The sequence below is a fragment of the Lithobates pipiens genome, unplaced genomic scaffold (genome assembly GCF_037356315.1).
Source record: "Lithobates pipiens isolate NorthernLeopardFrog02 unplaced genomic scaffold, aLitPip1_a1.2 Scaffold_13, whole genome shotgun sequence".
Taxonomy (NCBI): domain Eukaryota; kingdom Metazoa; phylum Chordata; class Amphibia; order Anura; family Ranidae; genus Lithobates; species Lithobates pipiens.
Genome location: NW_027507718.1, coordinates 157,082,983 through 157,108,322, shown reverse-complemented (window position 1 = coordinate 157,108,322; position 25,340 = coordinate 157,082,983). Strand labels below are relative to the sequence as shown.

Below are 25,340 nucleotides of genomic sequence, written 5' to 3'. Positions count from 1 at the left end.
TGACGAGTCCTCAATTTTTAAGCGTCCCTCACACACAATTAATGAGAGCGGTGACCAATGACCATTTGTACTGACATGACATTGGCACAACAATTTAAGTTGTCAGTGTCTTAGAGTGTTTCACATTGAAACTAAGATGGGCGAATTTCCCACCACTTTCAATGAGCTAACATACTCCCATAATGAAAGGGACGAAGAGGTGCACTGGATTAAAACCAAATTGGCAGATCTGGAGGACAGATACAGACAAGAACATACAAATTTTGGAAATTCATGAATTCATAAAACCTCAGATCTAAAGACCCACTTTACCAATATATTAACCACTTGCCGCCCGCCCTATAGCAGATACACGGCAGCATAGTGGTTTCAAAATCCTGACCGGACGTCATATGATGTGATCAGGATTTTGAGCCGCTGCGCGCCCCCGGGGGCGCGCATCGCAGCGATCGTTGTTGCGGGGTGTCAGTCTGACACCCGCCAACTATGATCTCGGTAAAGAGTCTCCGATGGAGACTCTTTACCACGTGATCAGCCGTGTCCAATCAGGGCTGATCACAGTGTAAATAGGAAAAGCCGGTGATCGGCTTTTCCTCACTCGCGTCTGTCAGACGCGAGTAGAGGAGAGCCGATCGGCTGCTCCTCTGACAGGGGGGTCTGTACTGGTCGATTATCAGCGCAGCCACCCCCCCCCCCCCCCGAGGATGCCCACACTGGACCGCCAGGGATGCCACCAGACCACCAGGGATGCCCAGCACAAGGTAATCCTCCCTAGACCACCAGGGATGCCAGTCAGTGCCCACAATGGATGCCAATCAGTGCCCACAATGGGCATCACTGATTGGCATGCATTATTGTTTGGCACTGATTGGCATCCATTAGTACAGTATAATTTAATACAATGCTGCCTATCAGTGCCCACCTGTGCCGCCTATCAGTGCCCATCCATGCCACCTATCAGTGCCCATCCGTGCCACCTATCAGTGCCCATCCGTGCCACCTATCAGTGCCCATCTGTACCGCCTATCCATACCCATCCATGCCGCCCATCCATGCCAATCTGTGCCAGCTATCAGTGCCACCTATCAGTGCCCATCCGTGTTGCCCATCAGTGCCACATATCAGTGTCCATCAATGCCACCTCATCAGTGCCACCTCATTGGTGCCCATCAGTGTAGCCCCATCAGTGCCCATCAGTGAAGGAGAAAACTTACTTATTTACAAAGTTTTGAAACAAACAAACAAAAAAAATGTTTTCAACATTTTCGGTATTTTATTTAGGTTAGCAAAAATTAAAAACCATAGAGGTGATCAAATACCACCAAAGGAAAGCTCTATTTGTGGGAAAAAAATGATAAAAATTTCATTTGGGTGCAGCGTAGCATGACCGCGCAATTGTCATTCAAAGTGCGACAGCGCTGAAAGCTCAAAATTGCTCTGGGCAGGAAGGTGTTTAAGTGCCTGGTATTGAAGTGGTTAAAGGAAGCTCTCCCTGATGCGCCCATGGAAGAATTACTAATTGACCATATACACAGGTTACCAAAATCCAAGCACATTCCAGACACAGTGCCAAGAGATACAATAGCTATAATCCATTTCTATCATACAAAAGAGAATCTCCTGGCGATCGTCAGAAACAGAGAAAAGCTCACTCAGGGCATGCGCGATCTCTCCTCTTTTGCAGATCTATCAGCTTATACTATGCAACAAAGAAGACAGTTAACTTCTATCACTAAACCTTTACACAACCATCATATTCCATTCCGCTGGTTATACCCAGCAAAGCTGCTGCTAAGAAAGGCAAAGCTGCCTACATGATCATGTTAGTGAAGGAGGCCCTGTGACTCTTGAGGGAGTGGAAAATACTGGATCCCCAGCATCCCAGATATGCTACCTCACCAAGCTCCTCCAGGGTGTCTCCTACTGGTTCAGATGTAGCAGCTCAATCATACTTATGATTCCTAAAGTTCTGGTGAGCCTGTGGAAAATTTTTGCTTTTATCTGGTTGACCTCAGTTTAATTAGTGGTACCTACTCCGCTAAGATTTAATTGTGGATCGTCAGCTTTTACATTAGTTAGCCCTGCACAGGTCTTGTGGCTGGTGCAGGCTAACATTGTTGTTTCTTTTGTTTACACTGTCTTTTCACTTTCCTGACTGTTCGGTGTACCTTGGACCACCTGTGTCTGCCTCTATAACAAGAGATGAGAACTTACCTGGTTTACCCCTTTTGAGACAGTCCTGTCTGAAACTAAGGCTGGATTCACACCTTTGCATTTTTAGTGCTTTTTGCATTTTGCAGATTTGCACTACAGAATGTGTTCCATAGGAAACCATGGTGAATGGACTGTAGTGCCAATCTGCAAAATTCACTAAAACTGCCTAAAGGGGAGAAGTTACTCTGCTTGATTGCAATCTCATTTGTTTGACTGGCCCCTGCCCCATGGCCTTCAAAATTGAACGTACCATTTCAAGAGAAAGCAGTTACTTGCTCAAAATCAGTGTTCTCATTATCCTTGCTGGATCACACATCCATGCCTCCTGTGCATTCCTCTACCCCAATACCTCGACACAAAGGTGGATGTTTTGCAGGCTCTCCAGTCCTTCATATATTTACTTCCAGCCCATGAACGATCTCCTTAAGGTGGAAAACGATCGATTCTCTTGCAGATTAATATGTCGTTTTACCATCCTTTCTTACGAGTACATGCCGTTCGTCAAGCTATGTGAAAACACACCAGGTCAAAAATCGCACGGTGCCGTCGTTTCGTACCGACCTCACTACTGACGCGTTTCACCGACCAATTGCAGTCTGTTTCCTCATCGCAAGGAGGAGTCATTAGGAGCTGGTATAAATAGACAGTTTGGAACGTAATAATTATCTTTGATCACTAGACGTCACCCTAGCCTTCATTCATGCTAGACATTCAGCCTTAATATAATGACTGCAACATGAAATGATCGTAACAGAATTGCTTTTATAGAAATAGACCACAAACAATAACAGCAAAAATAATATCCAAATGGAGGTCATTTTGCCACTAAATAACCTCTCTTTCATATTGTAGATGTAAAGATGCATTTTCAGAGGGCAAATGCTATGGCACTAAATGAGATTACCTCAGTAATCAGAGTGAAAAACTGATCTATCATGACATCCTTCAATCAAAAAAGAAGTGAAAAATAATCTGTATAATTTACTTTTCCAGAAATCGCTGAAAACTACATTCTATATTTAACCCCTTCGGCATCAAAGAATCACAATAGTAGGTCCACATTTTTTCTTTCTCGAGAAGTATAGTGTCAAAATCCCCCCTTCTTTGGGACAAATTCAGGACATAGATTCCTTTTACCCTAAGGCCTTTTGGGTTCCCATCATATTTCGCAAAATGTAGGGGAATTGGATGATCATCGTCTTTTTTTTAATACTACTTATGTGTTCGCCAATCCTCACGCAGAGTTGTCATTTAGTCTTACCAATGTAGATTTTATCACAGGGACATGTTAACATGTATATAACACGTGTAGTAGAGCAATTAATAATTTGTTTAATCCTATAGTCCCTACCTCCGCATGGATTGGCGAATACATCTGTTTGGTGAACATACCTACATATTGGACAATGACCACAGGCTTACATTCCCGGGGGGGGCTTTTATTTTTGTTAACCAGTTTTCTTTAGTACTTCTGGTGTATTCCGAATGTACCAGACAATCACCTAGGTTACTTGCTCTCCTGGCTGTAAGAAGAGGTCTGGGGCCCACTATATCAGCAAGTAATGGTGCTGATCTCAGAATATGCCAATTTTTATTTAGGATCCCCTGTATCTCCGCCCATTGAGAACCTGGTGATTATCCTGGGGAAGTTTTGTCCGGTGTCTGATGTCTGGAGTGGTTGTTTTTTGGAATTAATCAGGAGTTCCCTGCGATTCTTAATAAATGCCCTTTTTCTTGCTGTTCTCAAAATGCGCTATAAATATCCCCTTTGTCTAAATCGTTCATAAAGGTCACCTGCTTCTCTTTGGAACTGTTCATCCCCAGAGCAGTTCCTTCTAATTCGAAGAAACTGCCCTGTGGGTATGCCTTTAACAAGGGGCTTAGGGTGGTGGCTCTGGGCAAGGAGGAGATTATTCGCAGCTGTTTCTTTGCGAAACGTGCTGGTTACAATTCCTCCCATGTGTCTGCTTAACTGCAGATCCAAAACGGAAAGTGTCTCGGTGTGGTATGTAAATGTTAATTCCTATCTTTACTATTTAATTGGAGTATAAACTCCTCTAGTTGTTACGATGACCCCACCCACACCATGAAAACGTCATCGATGTACCTCAGCCACAGTAGACAGTGGCCGAGGTACATCGAGGACTTAAAGACTATCTCCTCCTCCCAGAGACCTAGGTGGAGGCATGCATTTGAGGGCGCCCATGGCGCTCCCATGCTTGTGCCTCTCACCTGCTGATAGAATTTCCCCATAAATTGAAAGTAATTATTGGTCAACATGAACTCCAATAGTTCAATAATAAATTCGTTATGAGCTCCCAATAGAGGAAAATGATGATCAAGAAAAAACTCTGTGGCCTTTATGCCCCATTGGTGAGGGATCAACATATAGAGACTTTCCACGTCTATTCCCACCAAAAGGGCCCCATCAGGTAGAGAAAATGACAATAGTTTAGAAAGTACATCTCTGCTATCACTGACGTAAGAGGGTAACAGATAAACCATCTCTTTTATCAGAAAATCTACAAATTTACCTACTCTTTCAAGAGGTCCTTTGATAGCAGAAACTATCAGTGTTCCTGGAGGTTTTGTTAATGACTTATGCAGCTTTGGTATTATATAAAATGTAGGGATATTGATCTCTTCCACCTTTAGATATTGATATTCCTTTTTGGTGATAAGCCCTGTTTCCATGGCTAGTTTCAATTTAACATTTAAAGTGTTCACCAAGGATGGGAATGGGGTCCTGTCAAGTTTCTGATAGGTGGAGCTGTCACCCAGTAGTCTTAGTGCCTCCTCTTCATATAATCCTTCGCTCATAAGGATCACATTCCCACCCTTGTCACTTTTTTTTATCACCAGGCCTGGTGCTTTTTCAAGTTCATGCAAGGCTTTTGTCTCAGAGTCAGATAAATTATTCAATCCCATCCAGTTCCAATTTACCTTCCCCAGATCTTGTTTTACCTGATCCAAATACACCTGTAAACATTTGTATTTAGAAAGGGGTGGAATTTTAGTAGACCTAATTCTAATATTTGAATTCCTCCTAATTGGATGGCCAGTCTCATGCTCTACTTCAATATCCTCATTTTCATCTAACAATGACATGAGGTTTTCAATGGCCTCTCTTTCTTCTTTATCTAAATTTGTGGTTGAGGTCTCTTCATTATTTGTAATTCTCTAATGCCATAGTTTATAAAGGACCTTCCTTAAATAAAGATTAATATCTTTGAATACTTCAAACTTGTTCATTGGAGAAGTGGGAGAGAAGGAAAGGCCTTTCTTAAGCAGTTTTATATGTTTGTCAGTAAGATGAAAATCAGATAAATTCACAACCATGAGATCAGTACAGGGGTTAATAACATCAATCATTTTCTCCTCTGGCTCCTCAATCTCCCACTTCTCCGATTCTAACCTGACTCCCTTATTATTGCTTTTCCTTCTATGTTTCCCTTTCCTCACTCCTTCATCTGTCTTTTGTCTGTTTTTTTGTGTCACGTCCTTCATTGGTATTTTGCCTTCGAGTTTCTCTAAAAAAGTAACCGATTTTGTTGAATCATAGTTATCCAAGTCGCTATCAAAGGATGATCCAATCCTATTCTGATGAGAACGTTGTATTTGCCTGGATTTCCTAGATGATGATCTGTTTGGTATAGTAGGATTAAAAATATCCTCACTCTCCCAATCAGCAACATTCTGTTTCTTTTGGATCCTTTCCACTTCTTTTTTAATGAACTCATTATTTCTAATAAATTCGGGGTCATCCTTCAGGGGCTCTAATGTTTTAGCACTGGCCTCCAACTCATCACGAATCTCCTGTAATTGTATTTCTTCTTCCTTTACTATTAATTCCATCAATGCCAGGCCCCTGCTCAGACATTCCTCCTTCCAAATCTTTATAAATCTTGGAGTATGTAAATGTTCTGCTGTGATCACTTTTTGCCTCAATCCTCTAGGGATGATTTTATTAGAAATATGAGATTTAAGTGAGGATATATCCCATTTTCTATTCAGAAATGTTATCATTATTTTTTTATGATTTTTAAACATTTTCCGAATTGGTTCTACTGCAGTATTCTGAGTCTCTACATTAAGTGAAAAGGCTGTCTCAATTTCATTGTCAAGATTTTCATCGATCATATAGGCCATGTTGCAGTCGTTAAGTCTGGAGAAAATCTCCCTTTTACGATGAAACAATTATAATTCTTTCAGTGTAGTTGAGGGATCACAGAGGCAGGAAAAGGGACATATGTCCCAAGAAACAAACAAAAAATAGCAGAAATTGCCATGGTCAACCATAAATATAATTTAAATGTTGCAAATACTACCATTCATATCATAAAGAAAGAATGTAGTTCGGTTGACAAAAAAGCATAAAGAAAAAACTAGGAGAAACAGAATTCCCCAAAAGAAGTAACCATAGAACATATATGTAAATGCAAAAAACTTTTTTAATTTAATTTTAATTATAACAAAACCACCAGTTATAATTAAAATTAAATTTAAAAAGTTTTTTGCATTTACATATATGTTCTATGGTGACTTCTTTTGGAGAATTCTGTTTCTCCTAGGTTTTTTCCTTCGATATGAGAGCAGCAATGTGCCAAACAATTTTAGGCTGAATTTGCTACTAAATGTAGATATAAAGTTATATGCCAAATTGATAGCAAACAGATCCGCCAAACTTCTACCCCAATTAGTGAAACAGGACTAGGTGCGTTTTGTACTTTGCCGCCAGGCCCCAGATTTTACTAAAAGAATGATTAACCTCATCCACTTGGAGAAATCAAAAAAGTATTTTCTGCTCCTTGCCCTGGATGCAGAGGAGGCTTCTGACAGAATACACTGGTGTTACCTTTCCAAAGTCTTAGATAAGTTTGGCATAAGCAGCCACATACATTGAGCTATTTCAGCTTCTGCTCATGTTTTTTCTGCTGGTATGTGCTCAACAGCATTTGAAATAGCTAATGGGCAAGGCAGGGGGTGTCCCCTCTCATTGTTGAGATTTGCTCTACTCATGGAACCATTAGCAGATAAAATTAGATCTCATCCTGCAATTCAAGGAATTTCATCACAAGGAGTTCAGCACACAATCAAATTGTTTGCGGACAATTTGATATTGTCTCTAACAGACCCAATCCACTCCCTCCTGGTAGTCCATGATGTCTTTGACCAATTCAACAAAGTCTCTTATTATAAAGTGAATGCATCTAAATCCCAAATCTTAGGACTAGGTGTAGATGACGATACACAATCTATACTGGAGGCTAAGTTTCCCTTCCAATGGGCCTCCAACACCCTGCAATATTTGGGTATCAAGTTAACCTCCTGAACAGCTGACCTACATAACACCAATTACCTACCTCTTATCACTGATGTACAAGAACTATCCCTTTTAAAAAAAATAAAAAAGTGTTACCTCCTCTGGTCTGGGAGACTTGCTGCATATAAAATATTACTGTTACCAAAAATATTATACTATTTATAATAGAAGGCTGCCTGTTCATATTCCAAACTAATTTTTATAGTATAGGGAAAAAAAAAACTTTAAAGGTCATCCAACGATATCTGCAACATTGACAGCTTGGCAGGAATCCATGTCCCATTTTGATGCCTCTACCAAATGTAAGATAGTTACTATCACTCTTGACTCCTCAATACTGGTTCCATCCCAGGCCTTGACAAACCCCAGATATAAAGGAATCACACTGTTCTATGGCCTGCTGCATACCAAATCCACATTTGTGAAAACCCCACAATTATCTAAGTGGGAAAGGGACCTTACCTGCTCCGATTTCCAATGGGTGAAATTAATTAATTGCAAATACCAATATTCACAACGCTTCTACTTGGAGATGGCGCAGAAATTACATCAGAGGTGGTATTTCTCCCCTTATTCAAAATTCTCCCCAGAAGCTTCCAGCGATTACTGGAGGGGGTGCTAAAATGTGGGCACACTGCTCCATATGACCTGGTCTTGTCTTCATCTCCACAGTTTTTGGACCGAAGATTTTAAATTAATTTCAAGTATTACATTAATTATTTAATGTGGCACAGACGATCCTTAGCATAAACACCCCCACTATTCCAAAATCTTTACGTCCAATATGCATGCAGGTTCTACATGCAGCTAAGGCGCCATGAGGAAATGGGAAACAAAATACGTTTTTGGGATGAGGGAGGTGATTAAGCAGGTCGATGAAATACATACATATGAACAAATGATGGCATATACAGAGGGTAAAATGGTATAGTTTGAATATCAATGGCAACCCTGGTGTTCCTACCTTAAAGATCATAGGACCTTGTATTATTCCTATTTGATGTACAAAAGGGATCCTATGGTACACCAATGCTCCCCAAAGTAAACTGTTTCTTAAAGTGCTTTTTTCTCAATAAAAACAACATGTTATACTTACCTGCTCTGTACAGTGGTTTTGCACAGAACAGCCCAGATCCACCTCTTCTCGGGCCCCTCTTCTGTGCTCCTGGCCCCCTCCCTCCTGTCGAGTGCCCCCACAGCAAGCAGCTTGCTATGGGGGCACCCAAGTCACATGTGTCCATTCAGACAAGGAGCAGGGACCCTGGCCTCGTCCCCTCTCTCTGATTGGCTTACTGACTTTGATTGCACCGGAAGCCAATGGCACCATCGCTGTGTCTCAGTCAATCAGAAGGGAGAGTGTCGGATGGCCGAGACACTCGTAGACATCGCTGGACAGAGATGGGGCTCAGATAAGAATTAGGGAGGCTGAGGGGGACTTTTTATTTCAATGCATAGAATGTATTAAGTAAAAAACCTTCTGACTTTACAGATCAGAACTAGATAACATTAGAAGACTTAAAGGGGTTGTAAACTCAATTTACAATGGTGAACTTGTACCCACACATGTCAACATCTAAGTACAATATGCAAAAAAACATGGACTATGGGACTTTAGACACGCTCAATAATAAAATCCATATCCTCAAGCAGATAGGTCAACATATACATATGATTTTATTAATTCTGTAGCCAGGTACAGTGTTTCAAAAATCAATCCATAATAGGTGTGAACTTGCATCTATGTAACCTAAAGCATTTTGTGACAGTGTCACTTCCTCAGGAGTTGATGAACACACAAAAGTCTATAAAGCAGTGGTCATCAACCCTGTCCTAAGGGCCCACTAACAGGCCAGGTTTGCAAGATAACTGAAATAAATCACAGGTGATATAATTTGCTGCTCAGTGATTGCAGTATTCTAGTTTGCATCTCTCCAAGGTAATACATAAAACCTGGCCTGTTAGTGGGCCCTGAGAACAAGGTTGATGACCACTGCTATAAAGTATCTAAGTACAACACTACTGTGTACTAATATTCCATTCAATTCTTTGTTGAAGACTGATCAGGTTATAGTCTGGTTGGTCCACACCTAGATGGCATAATCTATATAGGCATATATTTATTAAGCAACATTATGTATTATGAATGCTTATTCATATTTGTGTACTATATATATATCCAGGTACAATAAAAAGAAATGTATAAACCTTTCCATATCTGCTTAACTAATTAACGTGTTTGCACTTTTCTTCTATATGTTTTCTGAAAAAAGCCTTAATAAAAATGTGAAAAAAAAAAACCTTTTACAGTGTTACTAAACCCAGTATTATGAAAATAGTTCCCCCCCCCCCCCCCCCCACACACCACCACCATTGCCCACAGCTTATAAATCATCTTTTTACATTAAAATACTGCCACTATATACCTTTTTGGATGATCTGTTACATGATAAACTGCACAGTTTCTCCAGTGCCAAGAGCTCAGGTAGGAGGACATTTCCACTGCAGCTTGTATACATGCCCACACCTGTGATGTCAATATCACATGACCCGCCTAACTCAGGTTAGAACAATTAAATGTTCTCTCCCACATAAAAGACACAACAGAGCATGTGCAGGTTGGCTATCCTGCCTGTGTTAGCTAGCCTTCCCCAGATAGGCAGTGCAGGAGGGGGAGGATCTATGTGTACAGGATAAAACAGCCTATTTACAGAATGCAGAGGATTAACCCCTTAAGTTCCACAGTGAGTATAACAAGCATGCTATGCTGCATATATAGACCGATTTTACTGTTGTGGGTTTATTAACATTTTAAAGCGAAGTTCCGGCTTAAAAAAGAATTAAAGTCAGCAGCTACTGACTTTTAATAATCAGACACTTACCTGTCCCAGGGTCCAGTGATGTGGGGGAACGAAGCCCCACTCGCCTTCCCCCGGCATTGTAACTGTGGATGTCCGGCTGTGGCTTCACAGCCGGGCACCCACTGCGCGAGCCGTGACTGTCCGCGCAATCATCTGGGAGTTGTGACGTGTCCCAAATGATTGCCTAGAAGGAGGGGGCACAGCTGATCTCCTTTCTGGAGCTGGGGGAAGTGACGTAAGGAGCCAAGGTGAGTAAGGAGGCAGATTACGAGGGACCCCCTAGCAACAGGCATTAAGAGGCAAGTAAAAAAATAAAAATTCTCCCAAAAAAATTTTAGTCATTTATTTCATGCACATTAATGAATTTTTTATTTTTTGGGGTGGAGCTCCACTTTAAGAGGGCTGTGTCTGTCAATGAATGCAAGAAGAAAATGGTATTTTATTTTATCAAATTCCTAATAATAAAAGGATGTGCTTCATAACATTGTTTACAGTTAGATATTCTGGCTGTGTACGATTAGAGAGTTTCTTTTAGCCAGATTGTTTAGTGACATTTAACAAGGGCTGTAATTTTACTTACAGCACTCCATGCACTGGCAGCACACCGTGAACAGGTCCAGTTCTCCTTAACCAAATCAGGGTGGATTCCATAACAACCTATAAAACAATGCCCCAAAAGGTCTGTGAGTTGAAAAGTGTTTCCCTAACGTACGATAAGTCGTATGAGGAACAGATTATTAAGTAAGAAAATAGTAAATGTAAGAAACTCACTTGCATGGACTTGTAAAAAGCATTTGGCACATGATAGCAGGGGACTGGTATTATCTTCTCCAATATAAGTGTTGACTGGCAATGGATCCATACTACTCTCACTGGGTGTAAAACACATTTCTGGGACAGCTGGTTTTGTTCTTTGCCCTTGTTTTGAGAAGACCGAATCAGACAAGTGAGAAACCTCCTGTTGACAATGATCACAGATGATTATCAAGGGATCACAGCATCCAAATATAAAATCACAAGAATAAGTTGTGTCACATTGATCTAAATGTTAGAAACAAAATGAGCTTGTCATCACATTACAAATAAACAATACATTCCACATTACCTGGGGGAAAGGAGAGAAGAGAGAGCACACTGCACAGTATGGTTCTGTGAGAGCAGCCACTGAATTAAATTTTCTCTCCGCTAAAAAGTTTAAAGGCTTGTTCTTCCACAAATGTGACAAAAGGTTTGGTAAGGTTTCTGGATCCCCAGTCTCTTCCTCACCAGAAAAAGGGATAGAATCTGAGAAACAAGACAGGAGGGATCAGGTTAGTGGCTAAGCAGAAATTACACATCCTGTTGAACACATTGCTAAGTGATTTGAGGGTCTTAAAGCAGAACTCAACAAAATAGGCCCTAAAAAAAAAAAAAAAAAAAAGGAATTTTAAACTTGCTTGTAGATATATTTCTTCTCGTACCTTCTTGTGACTCTGGACACTGGCAAAGCATCAGGTCATGCCCCTTGGGCATACTCCTAGAAGCCTTCCTAACTCTAACTTCTTTAGTAATCAATGCAGAGTAACAAAGAGTTGAAGTATAGTATACAGAAAAAAAAACATTTTGTTCTGTACACTTCAACTATGTGATATGTATCATTTGTCTTTATTTTTCCTTACAATAGTCATACTAAAGGGGGAGGCATTTACCCTAAAATGTGTTAGATTTTTTTTCCTGTGAACGAAGTAACACATCCTCCCCAGTCACCCTGAAAAAGCCTGTGACAACAGAAAGTTGGCAAAACCAGACAGTAGCTTCCACACTGCATGGTCCATTACTCTCAGTATGCCTTATTATTGAGTACAGTGAGATGTATGGTGGGCGAGTCATTACTGCACATGTGTGGACTATCCTGCTCGAGTATGAGTGAACACCAGCATACGCCAACAGAGCATCTTTGAGACCCCACTGAAGGGAATGAGAGCCACGACCAAGCCTTCCCACCACAGCCTACTGACAGGGAGTCTACATGCCCATGCAAGCATCTTAGTAGCTTGGGTCCTTATTCACCTGGACCGTATCATGCCAGGCTCTGTCTGCATGGTACTTGCAGAACAGACCATGTTTCTATTTCATGTTGGGAAGGAACTTTCATTCTAGGATTGTATGGCCCATATATTCCCGCGGTGGTCTGGTCTGCATCAACTGCCAAATGGGATGATGCTCGAGCCGGTTTATCTTAGGGAATCGGTGTATTGACAGTGAATGCTGCTTTTTGCAGCCTTGGAACTGAACTATACTAACCAAGCAGTACACAGGCTGAACTCCAACAACATTGAGGGGTGGATTAATGTCTTCCTGACTTAATTAAGCGGTTATCATATCGTGCAGTTATACATCTATTAAGTCACCACATTGGTGACACTTCACCATTGGTCACATGTATGCCAGCCCTCACTACACAGTTTTGCTATATGGAGTGTGGGTTGAGTGACCACATGTAATCCGGCACTTCGTCCCTGTTAGTAGAATACAAAGCAGGGAAATAAAATAGAGATTATAGCAGTGCCTTACATAGAAAATTACAATGTTTTACTTAAAAAATACATTATAAAGATATGCAAAGATAACAGACATAAGGTGCATAAAATGTAAGCAGATTGATATATAGACAGTAATATATAGTATCCATATCACTCTGCTTACATTTTATGCACCTTATGTCTGTTATCTTTGTATATCTTTATAATACAATGTATTTTATTTAATTTTTTTAACCACTTGCCGCCCTATAGGCAAACAACGGCTGCAAAGTGGTTTCAAAATCCTGACTGGGCGTCATATGACATCCTCAGGATTTTGAGCCGCTGCGTGACCCTGGGGGCATGCATCGCGGCGATCGTTGTTGTGGTGCGTCTGTCTGACACCCCACAACTACGATCTCAGTAAAGAGTCTCAGACGGAGACTCTTTACCATGTGATCAGCCATGTCCAATCACGGCTGATCACACTGTAAATAGGAAGAGCCGTTGATCGGCTTTTTCTCACTCGCATCTGTCAGACGCGAGTAGAGGAGAGCCGATCGGCTGCTCCTCTGACAGGGGGGTCTGTGCTGATCGATTATCAGTGCAGCCCCCCCTGAAGATGCCCACTCTGGACCACCAGGGATGCCCAGCACCAGGTATGCCACCCTAGACCACCAGGGATGCCAGTCAATGCCCACAATGGATGCCAATCAGTGGCCATAATGGATGCCAGTGCCCACAAAGGGCATCACCGATTGGCATGCATTATTGTTTGGCACTGATTGCCATGCATCAGTACAAAACAATACAATACCGCCTATCAGTGCCCATCCATGCCACCCATCAGTGCCCATCCATGCCGCCCATCAGTGCCCATCCATGCCGCCCATCAGTGCCCATCCATACCGCCTATCAGTTCCCATCCATGCCGCCCATCTGTGCCGCCTATCCATGCCCATCCATGCCACCTATCCATGCTAATCCGTGCCAGCTATCAGTGCCAATTTGTGCCACCTATCAGTGTCCATCCGTGTCGCCCATCAGTGCCACCTTTCAGTGCCACATATCAGTGCCCCTCAATGCTACCTCATCAGTGCCACTTCATTGGTGCCACCTCATCAGTGCCACCTTATCAGTGCCCGTCAGTGCAGCCCCATCAGTGAAGGAGAAAACTTACTTATTTACAAAGTTTTGAAACAAACAAAAAAATTTTTTTTTGTTTAGCAAAAAATGAAAACCGTAGAGGTGATCAAATTCCACCAAAGGAAAGCTCTATTTGTGGGGAAAAAAATGATAAAAATTTCACTTGGGTACAGTGTAGCATGACCGCGCAATTGTCATTCAAAGTGCGACAGCGCTGAAAGCTCAAAATTGGTCTGGGCAGGAAGGTGTTTAAGTGCCTGATATTGAGGTGGTTAAGTAAAACATTGTAAATTTTTTATATAAGACACCAATATAATCCCTATTCTATTCCCTCCTTTGTATTATACTTACACATGGCTTTGTTGTTTATGCTCCCTTTGCTCACATTGTATTTTTTTACAGCACATATTGCAAGATATTACTGCTAATGAGCTGTTGAAGCGGTCACTACCTTATGTTAACCCCTTGATGGCATCCCTTGTTTACAGACTCAATTCTTTTTTTGATACCATGTTTTATTCTGTTTTGAGCTTGGGGTTACCAAGGGAATTTACTGTAGTGACCCCTAAATCAGCAATACATCATTTGTTAGTCTGAACTCTGGTATTGTTTTTAAAATTGACAACTTTGTTATAGTCGTTGTCGGGGGTGGGGGGGGTAATTGTATTGTATTTGGGGGGGGGGGGGGGGGAGTAATTGTATTGTATTGCATTACATGCATGTTTACAATTTTTTGAAGTCCATAATAAAGTTAATATTTTATATTTTGAGGGCCTATGTGTACCCTTTTCTTTAAGATTACTGTCACTTTTAAGTACGCAGCCCCACAACGGATCTTGTGTTAAGGTGGATTTATTCATTTCATTACCAATCTGGCATCACTGTCGGTAAATACAGCTCACCTCCCCCACATACATAGTTCACCATTTCCACCCTGTGCACAACTCACCTTCTCCCTCCCTGTCTACAGCTCACCCCCCCATCTACAGCTCATTCCCCCACATTCTACAGTTCACTTTAGCATGCACCTTTCCCCCCCTCCTCCCAACCACTACTCACCTTTTTACACTCTGTCAACATGTCACCTCTAAATACCAAACCCCTTATCTTTCACCTCTGTACCCTCCAGCTCCCCCAACAGCTTTTACCTCCCTCCTCCAGCTCTGACCCGTGCATAACATTCACAGCTGTCTCTCTGCAAGTGACAAGCTACATCTGGTGGCAGCCAATGTGGCAAGTGACAAGCTGCATCTGAAGGTAGGTGACATGGCAACTGATAAACTGCATCTGGTGGCAGGTGACGTGGCAAGTGACAAGCTGCATCTGGTGGCAGGCGATGTGGCAAGCTGCATCTGGTGGCAGGCGACGTGGAAAGCTGCATCTGGTAGCAGGCGACGTGGAAAGCTTCATCTGGTAGCAGGCGACGTGGCACGTTGCATATGGTGTCAAGTGACAAGCTGCAAGTGACAGGCTGAATCTGGTGGCAGGTGACAAGCTCCATCTGGTGGCATGAAAAAGGTGGCAAGTGACACATTCAAGGCTCCCACTGATTCTGCATTTTGGTGAGTTAATCTATTTAATTTTATATTGCAATGTAATAATAGAAATAATGCGCTTTAATCCTCCTCTCAAGAAAAAGCCCTGGATAGAAGCTAGGGGCGCGCATCTTCACTAGTCTCGCAGAGAAAGGGGGATGGGGCGGATCAGAGGCAGAGGGACGGGGGGGATCAGAGGCAGAGGGACGGAGGGGGATCAGAGGCAGAGGGACGGAGGGGGATCAGAGGCAGAGGGACGGGGGGGGAATCAGAGGCAGAGGAACGGTGGGGGATCAGAGGCAGAGGAACGGTGGGGGATCAGAGGCAGAGGAACGGTGGGGGATCAGAGGAAGAGGGGATGGTGGGATCAGGGGCAGAGGGGATGGTGGGATCAGGGGCAGAGGGGATGGTGGGATCAGAGGCAGAGGGGATGGTGGGATCAGAGGCAGAGGGGATGGTGGGATCAGAGGCAGAGGGATGATGGGATTAGAGGCAGAGGGATGGCGGGATCAGAGGCATGGCGGGATCAGAGGAAAAGGGGTGGTGGGATCAGAGGAAGAGGGGATGGTGGGATCAGAGGAAGAGGGGATGGTGGAATCAGGGGCTGAGGGGATGGGGGGATCAGAGGCTGAGGGGATGGTGGGATCAGGGGCAGAGGGGATGGTGGGATCAGAGGCAGAGGGGATAGTGGGATCAGAGGCAGAGGGGATGGTGGGATCAGAGGCAGAGGGATGGTGGGATCAGAGGCAGAGGGATGGTGGGATCAGAGGCAGAGGGATGGTGGGATCAGAGGCAGAGGGATCAGGAACAGAGGGATGGTGGGATCAGGAGCAGAGGGATGGGGGGATCAGAGGCAGAGGGATGGAGGGATCAGAGGCAGAGGGATGGAGGGATCAGAGGCAGAGGGATGGGGGGATCAGAGGCAGAGGGATGGGGGGATCAGAGGCAGAGGGATGGGGGGATCAGAGGCAGAGGGATGGGGGATCAGAGGCAGAGGGACGGCGGGGGATCAGAGGCCGAGGGATGGCGGGGGATCAGAGGCCGAGGGATGGAGGGATCAGATGGGGGAATAAGAGGCAGAAGGATCAGAGGGATGGTGGGATCAGAGACAGAGCGATCAGAGGGATGGTGGGTTCAGAGGCAGAGGGATCAGAGGTCGAGGGATGTGGAATCAGAAGCAGAGGGATGGTGGGATCAGAGGGATGGGGGGGATCAGTGGCAGAGTGATGAGGGGGGATCAGATGGGGGAATAAGAGGCAGAGGGATCAGAGGGATGGTGGGTTCAGAGGCCGAGGGATGGTGGGAACAGAGGCAGAGGGATGTGGGATCAGAGGGATGGGGGGATCAGAGGGATGGGGGATCAGAGGCAGAGGGATGTGGGGGGGATCAGAGGCAGAGGGATGTGGGGGGGATCAGAGGCAGAGGGATGTGGGGAGGATCAGAGGCAGAGGGATGTGGGGGGATCAGAGGCAGAGGGATGGGGGAGGGGATCAGAGGCAGAGGGAGGGGATCCGAGGCAGAGGGATGGCGGGGGATCCGAGGCAGAGGGATGGCGGGGGATCCGAGGCAGAGGGATGGCGGGGGATCCGAGGCAGAGGGATGGCGGGGGATCCGAGGCAGAGGGATGGAGGGATCAGAGGCAGAGGGATGGAGGGATCAGAGGCAGAGGGATGGGGGGATCAGAGGCAGAGGGATGGGGGGATCAGAGGCAGAGGGATGGGGGATCAGAGGCAGAGGGACGGCGGGGGATCAGAGGCCGAGGGATGGCGGGGGATCAGAGGCCGAGGGATGGAGGGATCAGATGGGGGAATAAGAGGCAGAAGGATCAGAGGGATGGTGGGATCAGAGACAGAGGGATGGTGGGTTCAGAGGCAGAGGGATCAGAGGTCGAGGGATGTGGAATCAGAAGCAGAGGGATGGTGGGATCAGAGGGATGGGGGGGATCAGTGGCAGAGTGATGAGGGGGGATCAGATGGGGGAATAAGAGGCAGAGGGATCAGAGGGATGGTGGGTTCAGAGGCCGAGGGATGGTGGGAACAGAGGCAGAGGGATGTGGGATCAGAGGGATGGGGGGATCAGAGGGATGGGGGATCAGAGGCAGAGGGATGTGGGGGGGATCAGAGGCAGAGGGATGTGGGGGGGATCAGAGGCAGAGGGATGTGGGGAGGATCAGAGGCAGAGGGATGTGGGGGGGATCAGAGGCAGAGGGATGGGGGAGGGGATCAGAGGCAGAGGGAGGGGATCCGAGGCAGAGGGATGGCGGGGGATCCGAGGCAGAGGGATGGCGGGGGATCCGAGGCAGAGGGATGGCGGGGGATCCGAGGCAGAGGGATGGCGGGGGATCCGAGGCAGAGGGATGGAGGGATCAGAGGCAGAGGGATGGAGGGATCAGAGGCAGAGGGATGGGGGGATCAGAGGCAGAGGGATGGGGGGATCAGAGGCAGAGGGATGGGGGATCAGAGGCAGAGGGACGGCGGGGGATCAGAGGCCGAGGGATGGCGGGGGATCAGAGGCCGAGGGATGGAGGGATCAGATGGGGGAATAAGAGGCAGAAGGATCAGAGGGATGGTGGGATCAGAGACAGAGGGATGGTGGGTTCAGAGGCAGAGGGATCAGAGGTCGAGGGATGTGGAATCAGAAGCAGAGGGATGGTGGGATCAGAGGGATGGGGGGGATCAGTGGCAGAGTGATGAGGGGGGATCAGATGGGGGAATAAGAGGCAGAGGGATCAGAGGGATGGTGGGTTCAGAGGCCGAGGGATGGTGGGAACAGAGGCAGAGGGATGTGGGATCAGAGGGATGGGGGGATCAGAGGGATGGGGGATCAGAGGCAGAGGGATGTGGGGGGGATCAGAGGCAGAGGGATGTGGGGAGGATCAGAGGCAGAGGGATGTGGGGGGATCAGAGGCAGAGGGATGGGGGAGGGGATCAGAGGCAGAGGGAGGGGATCCGAGGCAGAGGGATGGCGGGGGATCCGAGGCAGAGGGATGGCGGGGGATCCGAGGCAGAGGGATGGCGGGGGATCCAAGGCAGAGGGATGGCGGGGGATCAGAGGAAGAGGGATCAAAGGCAGAGGGATGGTGGTATCAGAGACAGAGGGATGGTGGGGAATAAGAGGGATGAGGGGGGATCAGAGGCAGAGGGATGAGGGGGGATCAGAGGCAGAGGGATCAGAGGCAGAGGGATGAGGGGGAAATCAGAGGGATATGGGGGGGATCAGGGGCAGAGGGATATGGGGGGGATCAGGGGCAGAGGGATAAGGGGGGGATCAGAGGCAGAGGGATGTGGGGAGGATCAGAGGCAGAGGGATGTGGGGGGATCAGAGGCAGAGGGATGTGGGGGGGATCAGAGGCAGAGGGATGTGGGGGGATCAGAGGCAGAGGGATGTGGGGGGATCAGAGGCAGAGGGATGGGGGAGGGGATCCGAGGCAGAGGGATGGCGGGGGATCCGAGGCAGAGGGATGGCGGGGGATCCGAGGCAGAGGGATGGCGGGGGATCCGAGGCAGAGGGATGGCGGGGGATCCGAGGCAGAGGGATGGCGGGGGATCCGAGGCAGAGGGATGGCGGGGGATCCGAGGCAGAGGGATGCCGGGGGATCCAAGGCAGAGGGATGGCGGGGGATCAGAGGCAGAGGGATCAGAGGAAGAGGGATCAAAGGCAGAGGGATGGTGGTATCAGAGACAGAGGGATGGTGGGGAATAAGAGGGATGAGGGGGGATCAGAGGCAGAGGGATGAGGGGGGATCAGAGGCAGAGGGATCAGAGGCAGAGGGATGAGGGGGAAATCAGAGGGATATGGGGGGATCAGGGGCAGAGGGATATGGGGGGGATCAGGGGCAGAGGGATAAGGGGGGGGGATCAGGGGCCGAGGGATAAGGGGGGATCAGGGGCAGAGGGATATGGGGGGATCAGAGGCAGAGGGATTAATTGGATATGGGCAGAGGGATGGTGGCATCGGGGGCAGAGGGATGGTGGCATCGGGGGCAGAGGGATGGTGGCATTGGGGGCAGAGGGATGGTGCTATCAGGGGCAGAGGGATGGTGGCATCAGGGGCAGAGGGATGGTGGATTCAGGAGCAGAGGGATGGTGGATTCAGAGGCAGAGGGATGGTGGATTCAGAGGCAGAGGGATGATGGATTCAGAGGCAGAGGGATGATGGATTCAGAGGCAGAGGGATCAGAGACCGGGGGAGGGTATCAGAGGCAGAGGGATGGGGGAATCAGAGGCAGAGGGATGGGGGTATCCGAGGCAGAGAGATGGGGGTATCCGAGGCAGAGAGATGGGGGTATCCGAGGCAGAGAGATGGGGGTATCCGAGGCAGAGAGATGGGGGTATCCGAGGCAGAGAGATGGGGGTATCCAAGGCAGAGAGATGGGGGTATCCGCGGCAGAGAGATGGGGGTATCCGCGGCAGAGAGATGGGGGTATCCGCGGCAGAGAGATGGGGGTATCCGCGGCAGAGAGATGGGGGTATCCGCGGCAGAGAGATGGGGGTATCCGCGGCAGAGGGGCGGCGGGGGGTCAGAGGCAGAGGAATGGCGGGGGGTCAGAGGCAGAGGAATGGCGGGGGATCAGAGGCAGAGGAATGGCGGGGATCAGAGGCAGAGGAATGGCGGGGGATCAGATGGGGGGAATCAGAGGCATGGTGGGATCAGAGGCATGGTGAGATCAGAGGCATGGTGAGATCAGAGGCATGGTGAGATCAGAGGCATGGTGAGATCAGAGGCATGGTGAGATCAGAGGCATGGTGAGATCAGAGGGATGGTGGGTTCAGAGGCAGAGGGATGGTGGGTTCAGAGGCAGAGGGATGGTGGGTTCAGAGGCAGAGGGATCAGAGGCAGAGGGATTAGAGGCCAAGGGATGGTGGGATCAGAGGCATGGTGGGGAATAAGAGGGATGGGTGGATCAGAGGCAGAGTGATGAGGGGGGATCAGAGGCAGAGAGATGGCGGGCGATCAAAGGCAGAGGGATGGCGGGGGATCAGAGGCAGAGGGATGGCAGGGGATCAGAGGCAGAGGGATGGGGGAGGGGGATCAGAGGCAGAGGGATGGGGGAGGGGGATCAGAGGCAGAGGGATGGGGAGGGGATCAGAGGCAGAGGGATGGGGGGATCAGATGGGGGAATAAGAGGCAGAGGGATCAGAGGGATGGTGGGTTCAGAGGCCGAGGGATGGCGGGGGATCCGAGGCCGAGGGATGGCGGGGGATCCGAGGCAGAGGGATGGCGGGGGATCCGAGGCAGAGGGATGGCGGGGGATCCGAGGCAGAGGGATGGCGGGGGATCCGAGGCAGAGGGATGGCGGGGGATCCGAGGCAGAGGGATGGCGGGGGATCCGAGGCAGAGGGATGCCGGGGGATCCAAGGCAGAGGGATGGCGGGGGATCAGAGGCAGAGGGATCAGAGGAAGAGGGATCAAAGGCAGAGGGATGGTGGTATCAGAGACAGAGGGATGGTGGGGAATAAGAGGGATGAGGGGGGATCAGAGGCAGAGGGATGAGGGGGGATCAGAGGCAGAGGGATCAGAGGCAGAGGGATGAGGGGGAAATCAGAGGGATATGGGGGGGATCAGGGGCAGAGGGATATGGGGGGGATCAGGGGCAGAGGGATAAGGGGGGGGATCAGGGGCCGAGGGATAAGGGGGGGATCAGGGGCAGAGGGATATGGGGGGATCAGAGGCAGAGGGATTAATTGGATATGGGCAGAGGGATGGTGGCATCGGGGGCAGAGGGATGGTGGCATCGGGGGCAGAGGGATGGTGGCATCGGGGGCAGAGGGATGGTGCTATCAGGGGCAGAGGGATGGTGGCATCAGGGGCAGAGGGATGGTGGATTCAGGAGCAGAGGGATGGTGGATTCAGAGGCAGAGGGATGGTGGATTCAGAGGCAGAGGGATGGTGGATTCAGAGGCAGAGGGATGATGGATTCAGAGGCAGAGGGATCAGAGACCGGGGGAGGGTATCAGAGGCAGAGGGATGGGGGAATCAGAGGCAGAGAGATGGGGGTATCCGAGGCAGAGAGATGGGGGTATCCGAGGCAGAGAGATGGGGGTATCCGAGGCAGAGAGATGGGGGTATCCGAGGCAGAGAGATGGGGGTATCCGAGGCAGAGAGATGGGGGTATCCGAGGCAGAGAGATGGGGGTATCCGAGGCAGAGAGATGGGGGTATCCGAGGCAGAGAGATGGGGGTATCCGAGGCAGAGAGATGGGGGTATCCGAGGCAGAGAGATGGGGGTATCCAAGGCAGAGAGATGGGGGTATCCAAGGCAGAAAGATGGGGGTATCCGCGGCAGAGAGATGGGGGGATCCGAGGCAGAGGGGCGGCGGGGGATCAGAGGCAGAGGAATGGCGGGGAGTCAGAGGCAGAGGAATGGCGGGGGATCAGAGGCAGAGGAATGGCGGGGATCAGAGGCAGAGGAATGGCGGGGGATCAGATGGGGGGAATCAGAGGCATGGTGGGATCAGAGGCATGGTGAGATCAGAGGCATGGTGAGATCAGAGGCATGGTGAGATCAGAGGCATGGTGAGATCAGAGGCATGGTGAGATCAGAGGCATGGTGAGATCAGAGGCATGGTGAGATCAGAGGCATGGTGAGATCAGAGGCATGGTGAGATCAGAGGGATGGTGGGTTCAGAGGCAGAGGGATGGTGGGTTCAGAGGCAGAGGGATGGTGGGTTCAGAGGCAGAGGGATCAGAGGCCAAGGGATGGTGGGATCAGAGGCATGGTGGGGAATAAGAGGGATGGGTGGATCAGAGGCAGAGTGATGAGGGGGGATCAGAGGCAGAGAGATGGCGGGCGATCAAAGGCAGAGGGATGGCGGGGGATCAGAGGCAGAGGGATGGCGGGGGATCAGAGGCAGAGGGATGGCGGGGGATCAGAGGCAGAGGGATGGCGGGGGATCAGAGGCAGAGGGATGAGAGGCAGAGGGATGGGGGATCAGAGGCAGAGGGATGGGGGATCAGAGGCAGAGGGATGGGGGAGGGGATCAGAGGCAGAGGAATGGGGGAGGGGATCAGAGGCAGAGGGATGACGGGGGAACCAGAGGCAGAGGGATGACGGGGGAACCAGAGGCAGAGGGATGGCGTGGGATCAGACGCAGAGGGATGGGGGAGTGGACCACAGGCAGAGGGATGGGGAAGGGGACAAGAGGCAGAGGAATGGGGGAGGGGACCAGAGGCTGAGGGATGGGGGAGGGGTCCAGAGGCAGAGGGATGGGGGAGGGGACCAAAGGCAGAGGGATGGGGGAGGGGACCAAAGGCAGAGGGGTGGGGGAGGGGACCAAAGGCATAGGGATGGGGGAGGGGATCAGAGGCAGAGGGATGGGGGGATCAGAGGCAGAGGGATGGCAGGGGATCAGAGGCAGAGGGATGGCAGAGGGGACCAGAGGCAGAGGGATGGCGGAGGGGATCAGAGGCAGAGTGATGGGATCAGAGGCAAAGGGATGGGGGATCAGAGGCAAAGGGATGGGGGATCAGAGGCAAAGGGATGGGAGGGATCAGAGGCAGAGGGATGGGAGGGATCAGAGGCAGAGGGATGGGAGGGATCAGAGGCAGAGGGATGGGAGGGATCAGAGGCAGAGGGATGGGAGGGATCAGAGGCAGAGGGATGGGAGGGATCAGAGGCAGAGGGATGGGAGGGATCAGAGGCAGAGGGATGGGAGGGATCAGAGGCATGGTGGGATCAGAGGGATGGTGGGTTCAGAGGCAGAGCGATGAGGGGGGGATCAGAGGCAGAGGGGTGAGGGGGGGATCAGAGGCAGAGGGGTGAGATCAGAGGCAGAGGGGTGAGGGGGGATCAGAGGCAGAGGGATGGTCAGAGGCAGAGGAGTGAGGGGGGGATCAGAGGCAGAGGGATGCGGAGGGGGATCAGAAGCAGAGGGATGGGGGATCAGAGGCAGAGGAATGGGGGATCAGAGGCAGAGGAATGGGGGATCAGAGGCAGAGGAATGGGGAAGGGGGATCAGAGGCAGAGGAATGGGCAAGGGGGATCAGAGGCAGAGGAATGGGGAAGGGGGATCAGAGGCAGAGGAATGGGGGAGGGGGATCAGAGACAGAAGGACGGCGGGGGATCAGAGGCAGAAGGACGGCGGGGGATCAGAGGCAGAAGGACGGCGGGGGATCAGAGGCAGAAGGACGGCGGGGATCAGAGGCAGAAGGACGGCGGGGGATCAGAGGCAGAAGGACGGCGGGGGATCAGAGGCAAAAGGACGGCGGGGGATCAGAGGCAAAAGGACGGCGGGGGATCAGAGGCAAAAGGACGGCGGGGGATGGGGAGGGGGATCAGAAGCCGAGGGATGGGGAGGGGGATCAGAGGCCGAGGGATGGGGAGGGGGATCAGAGGCCGAGGGATGGGGAGGGGGATCAGAGGCCGAGGGATGGGGAGGGGGATCAGAGGCCGAGGGATGGGGCGGGGGATCAGAGGCAGAGGGATGGCGGGGGATCAGAGGCAAAGGGATGAGGGGGGATGAGAGGCAGAGGGAGGAGGGGGGGGGGGTCAGAGGCAGAGGGATCAGAGTTAGAGGTAAGGGGAGGGGATCAGAGGCAAGGGGAGGGGATCAGAGGGATAGGGGAGGGGATCAGAGGGATAGGGGAGGGGATCAGAGGCAGAGGGATGGGGGGGGATCAGAGGCAGAGGGATGGGGGAGGGGATCAGAGGCAGAGGGATGGGGAGGGGGATCAGAGGCAGAGGGATGGGGGATCAGAGGCAGAGGCATGGGGGATCAGAGGCAGAGGGATGGGGGATCAGAGGCAGAGGAATGGGGGATCAGAGGCAGAGGAATGGGGGATCAGAGGCAGAGGAATGGGGAAGGGAGATCAGAGGCAGAAGGACTGCGGGGGATCAGAGGCAGAAGGACGGCGGGGGATCAGAGGCAGAAGGACGGCGGGGGATCAGAGGCAGGACGGCGGGGGATCAGAGGCAAAAGGACGGCGGGGGATCAGAGGCAAAAGGACGGCGGGGGATCAGAGGCAAAAGGACGGCGGGGGATCAGAGGCAAAAGGATGGCGGGGGATGGGGAGGGGGATCAGAGGCTGAGGGATGGGGGGGGGATCAGAGGCCGAGGGATGGGGTGGGGGATCAGAGGCCGAGGGATGGGGCGGGGGATCAGAGGCCGAGGGATGGCGGGGGATCAGAGGCAGAGGGATGGCAGGGGATCAGAGGCAGAGGGATGGCGGGGGATCAGAGGCAAAGGGATGAGGGGGGATCAGAGGCAGAGGTATCAGAGTTAGAGGTAAGGGGAGGGGATCAGAGGCAAGGGGAGGGGATCAGAGGGATGGGGGAGGGGATCAGAGGCAGAGGGATGGGGGAGGGGATCAGAGGCAGAGGGATGGGGGAGGGGATCAGAGGCAGGGGGAGGGGATCAGAGGCAGAGGGATGGGATCAGAAGCAGAAGGACGGCGGGGGCTCAGAGGCAGAGGGACAGCTGGGTATCAGAGGCAGAGGAACGGCGGGGGATCAGAGGCAGAGGGACGGCGGGGGATCAGAGGCCGAGGGACGGCGGGGGATCAGAGGCCGAGGGACGGCGGGGGGTCAGAGGCCGAGGGACGGCGGGGGGTCAGAGGCCGAGGGACGGCGGGGGATCAGAGGCCGAGGGACGGCGGGGGATCAGAGGCCGAGGGACGGCGGGGGATCAGAGGCCGAGGGACGGCGGGGGATCAGAGGCAGAAGGACGGCGGGGGATCAGAGGCAAAAGGACGGCGGGGGATCAGAGGCAAAAGGACGGCGGGGGATCAGAGGCAAAAGGATGGCGGGGGATGGGGAGGGGGATCAG

At 50.0% G+C, this 25,340-nt stretch overlaps 1 protein-coding gene across 3 annotated transcripts in view; it reads right to left on the bottom strand.

The window, feature by feature from the left end:
- The window catches only part of KDM4B (lysine demethylase 4B), an 817,487-nt gene that overhangs the window by 244,077 nt on the left and 548,070 nt on the right, over positions 1-25,340 (bottom strand). For all 3 annotated transcript variants that reach the window (XM_077475749.1, XM_077475750.1, XM_077475752.1), the window contains 3 exons: positions 11,501-11,679; positions 11,167-11,353; positions 10,976-11,052 (listed from right to left, as the gene is read on the bottom strand). In XM_077475749.1, coding sequence (XP_077331875.1) covers positions 10,976-11,052; positions 11,167-11,353; positions 11,501-11,679 — 443 coding nt within the window. The remainder of the gene's footprint in view (positions 1-10,975; positions 11,053-11,166; positions 11,354-11,500; positions 11,680-25,340) is intronic.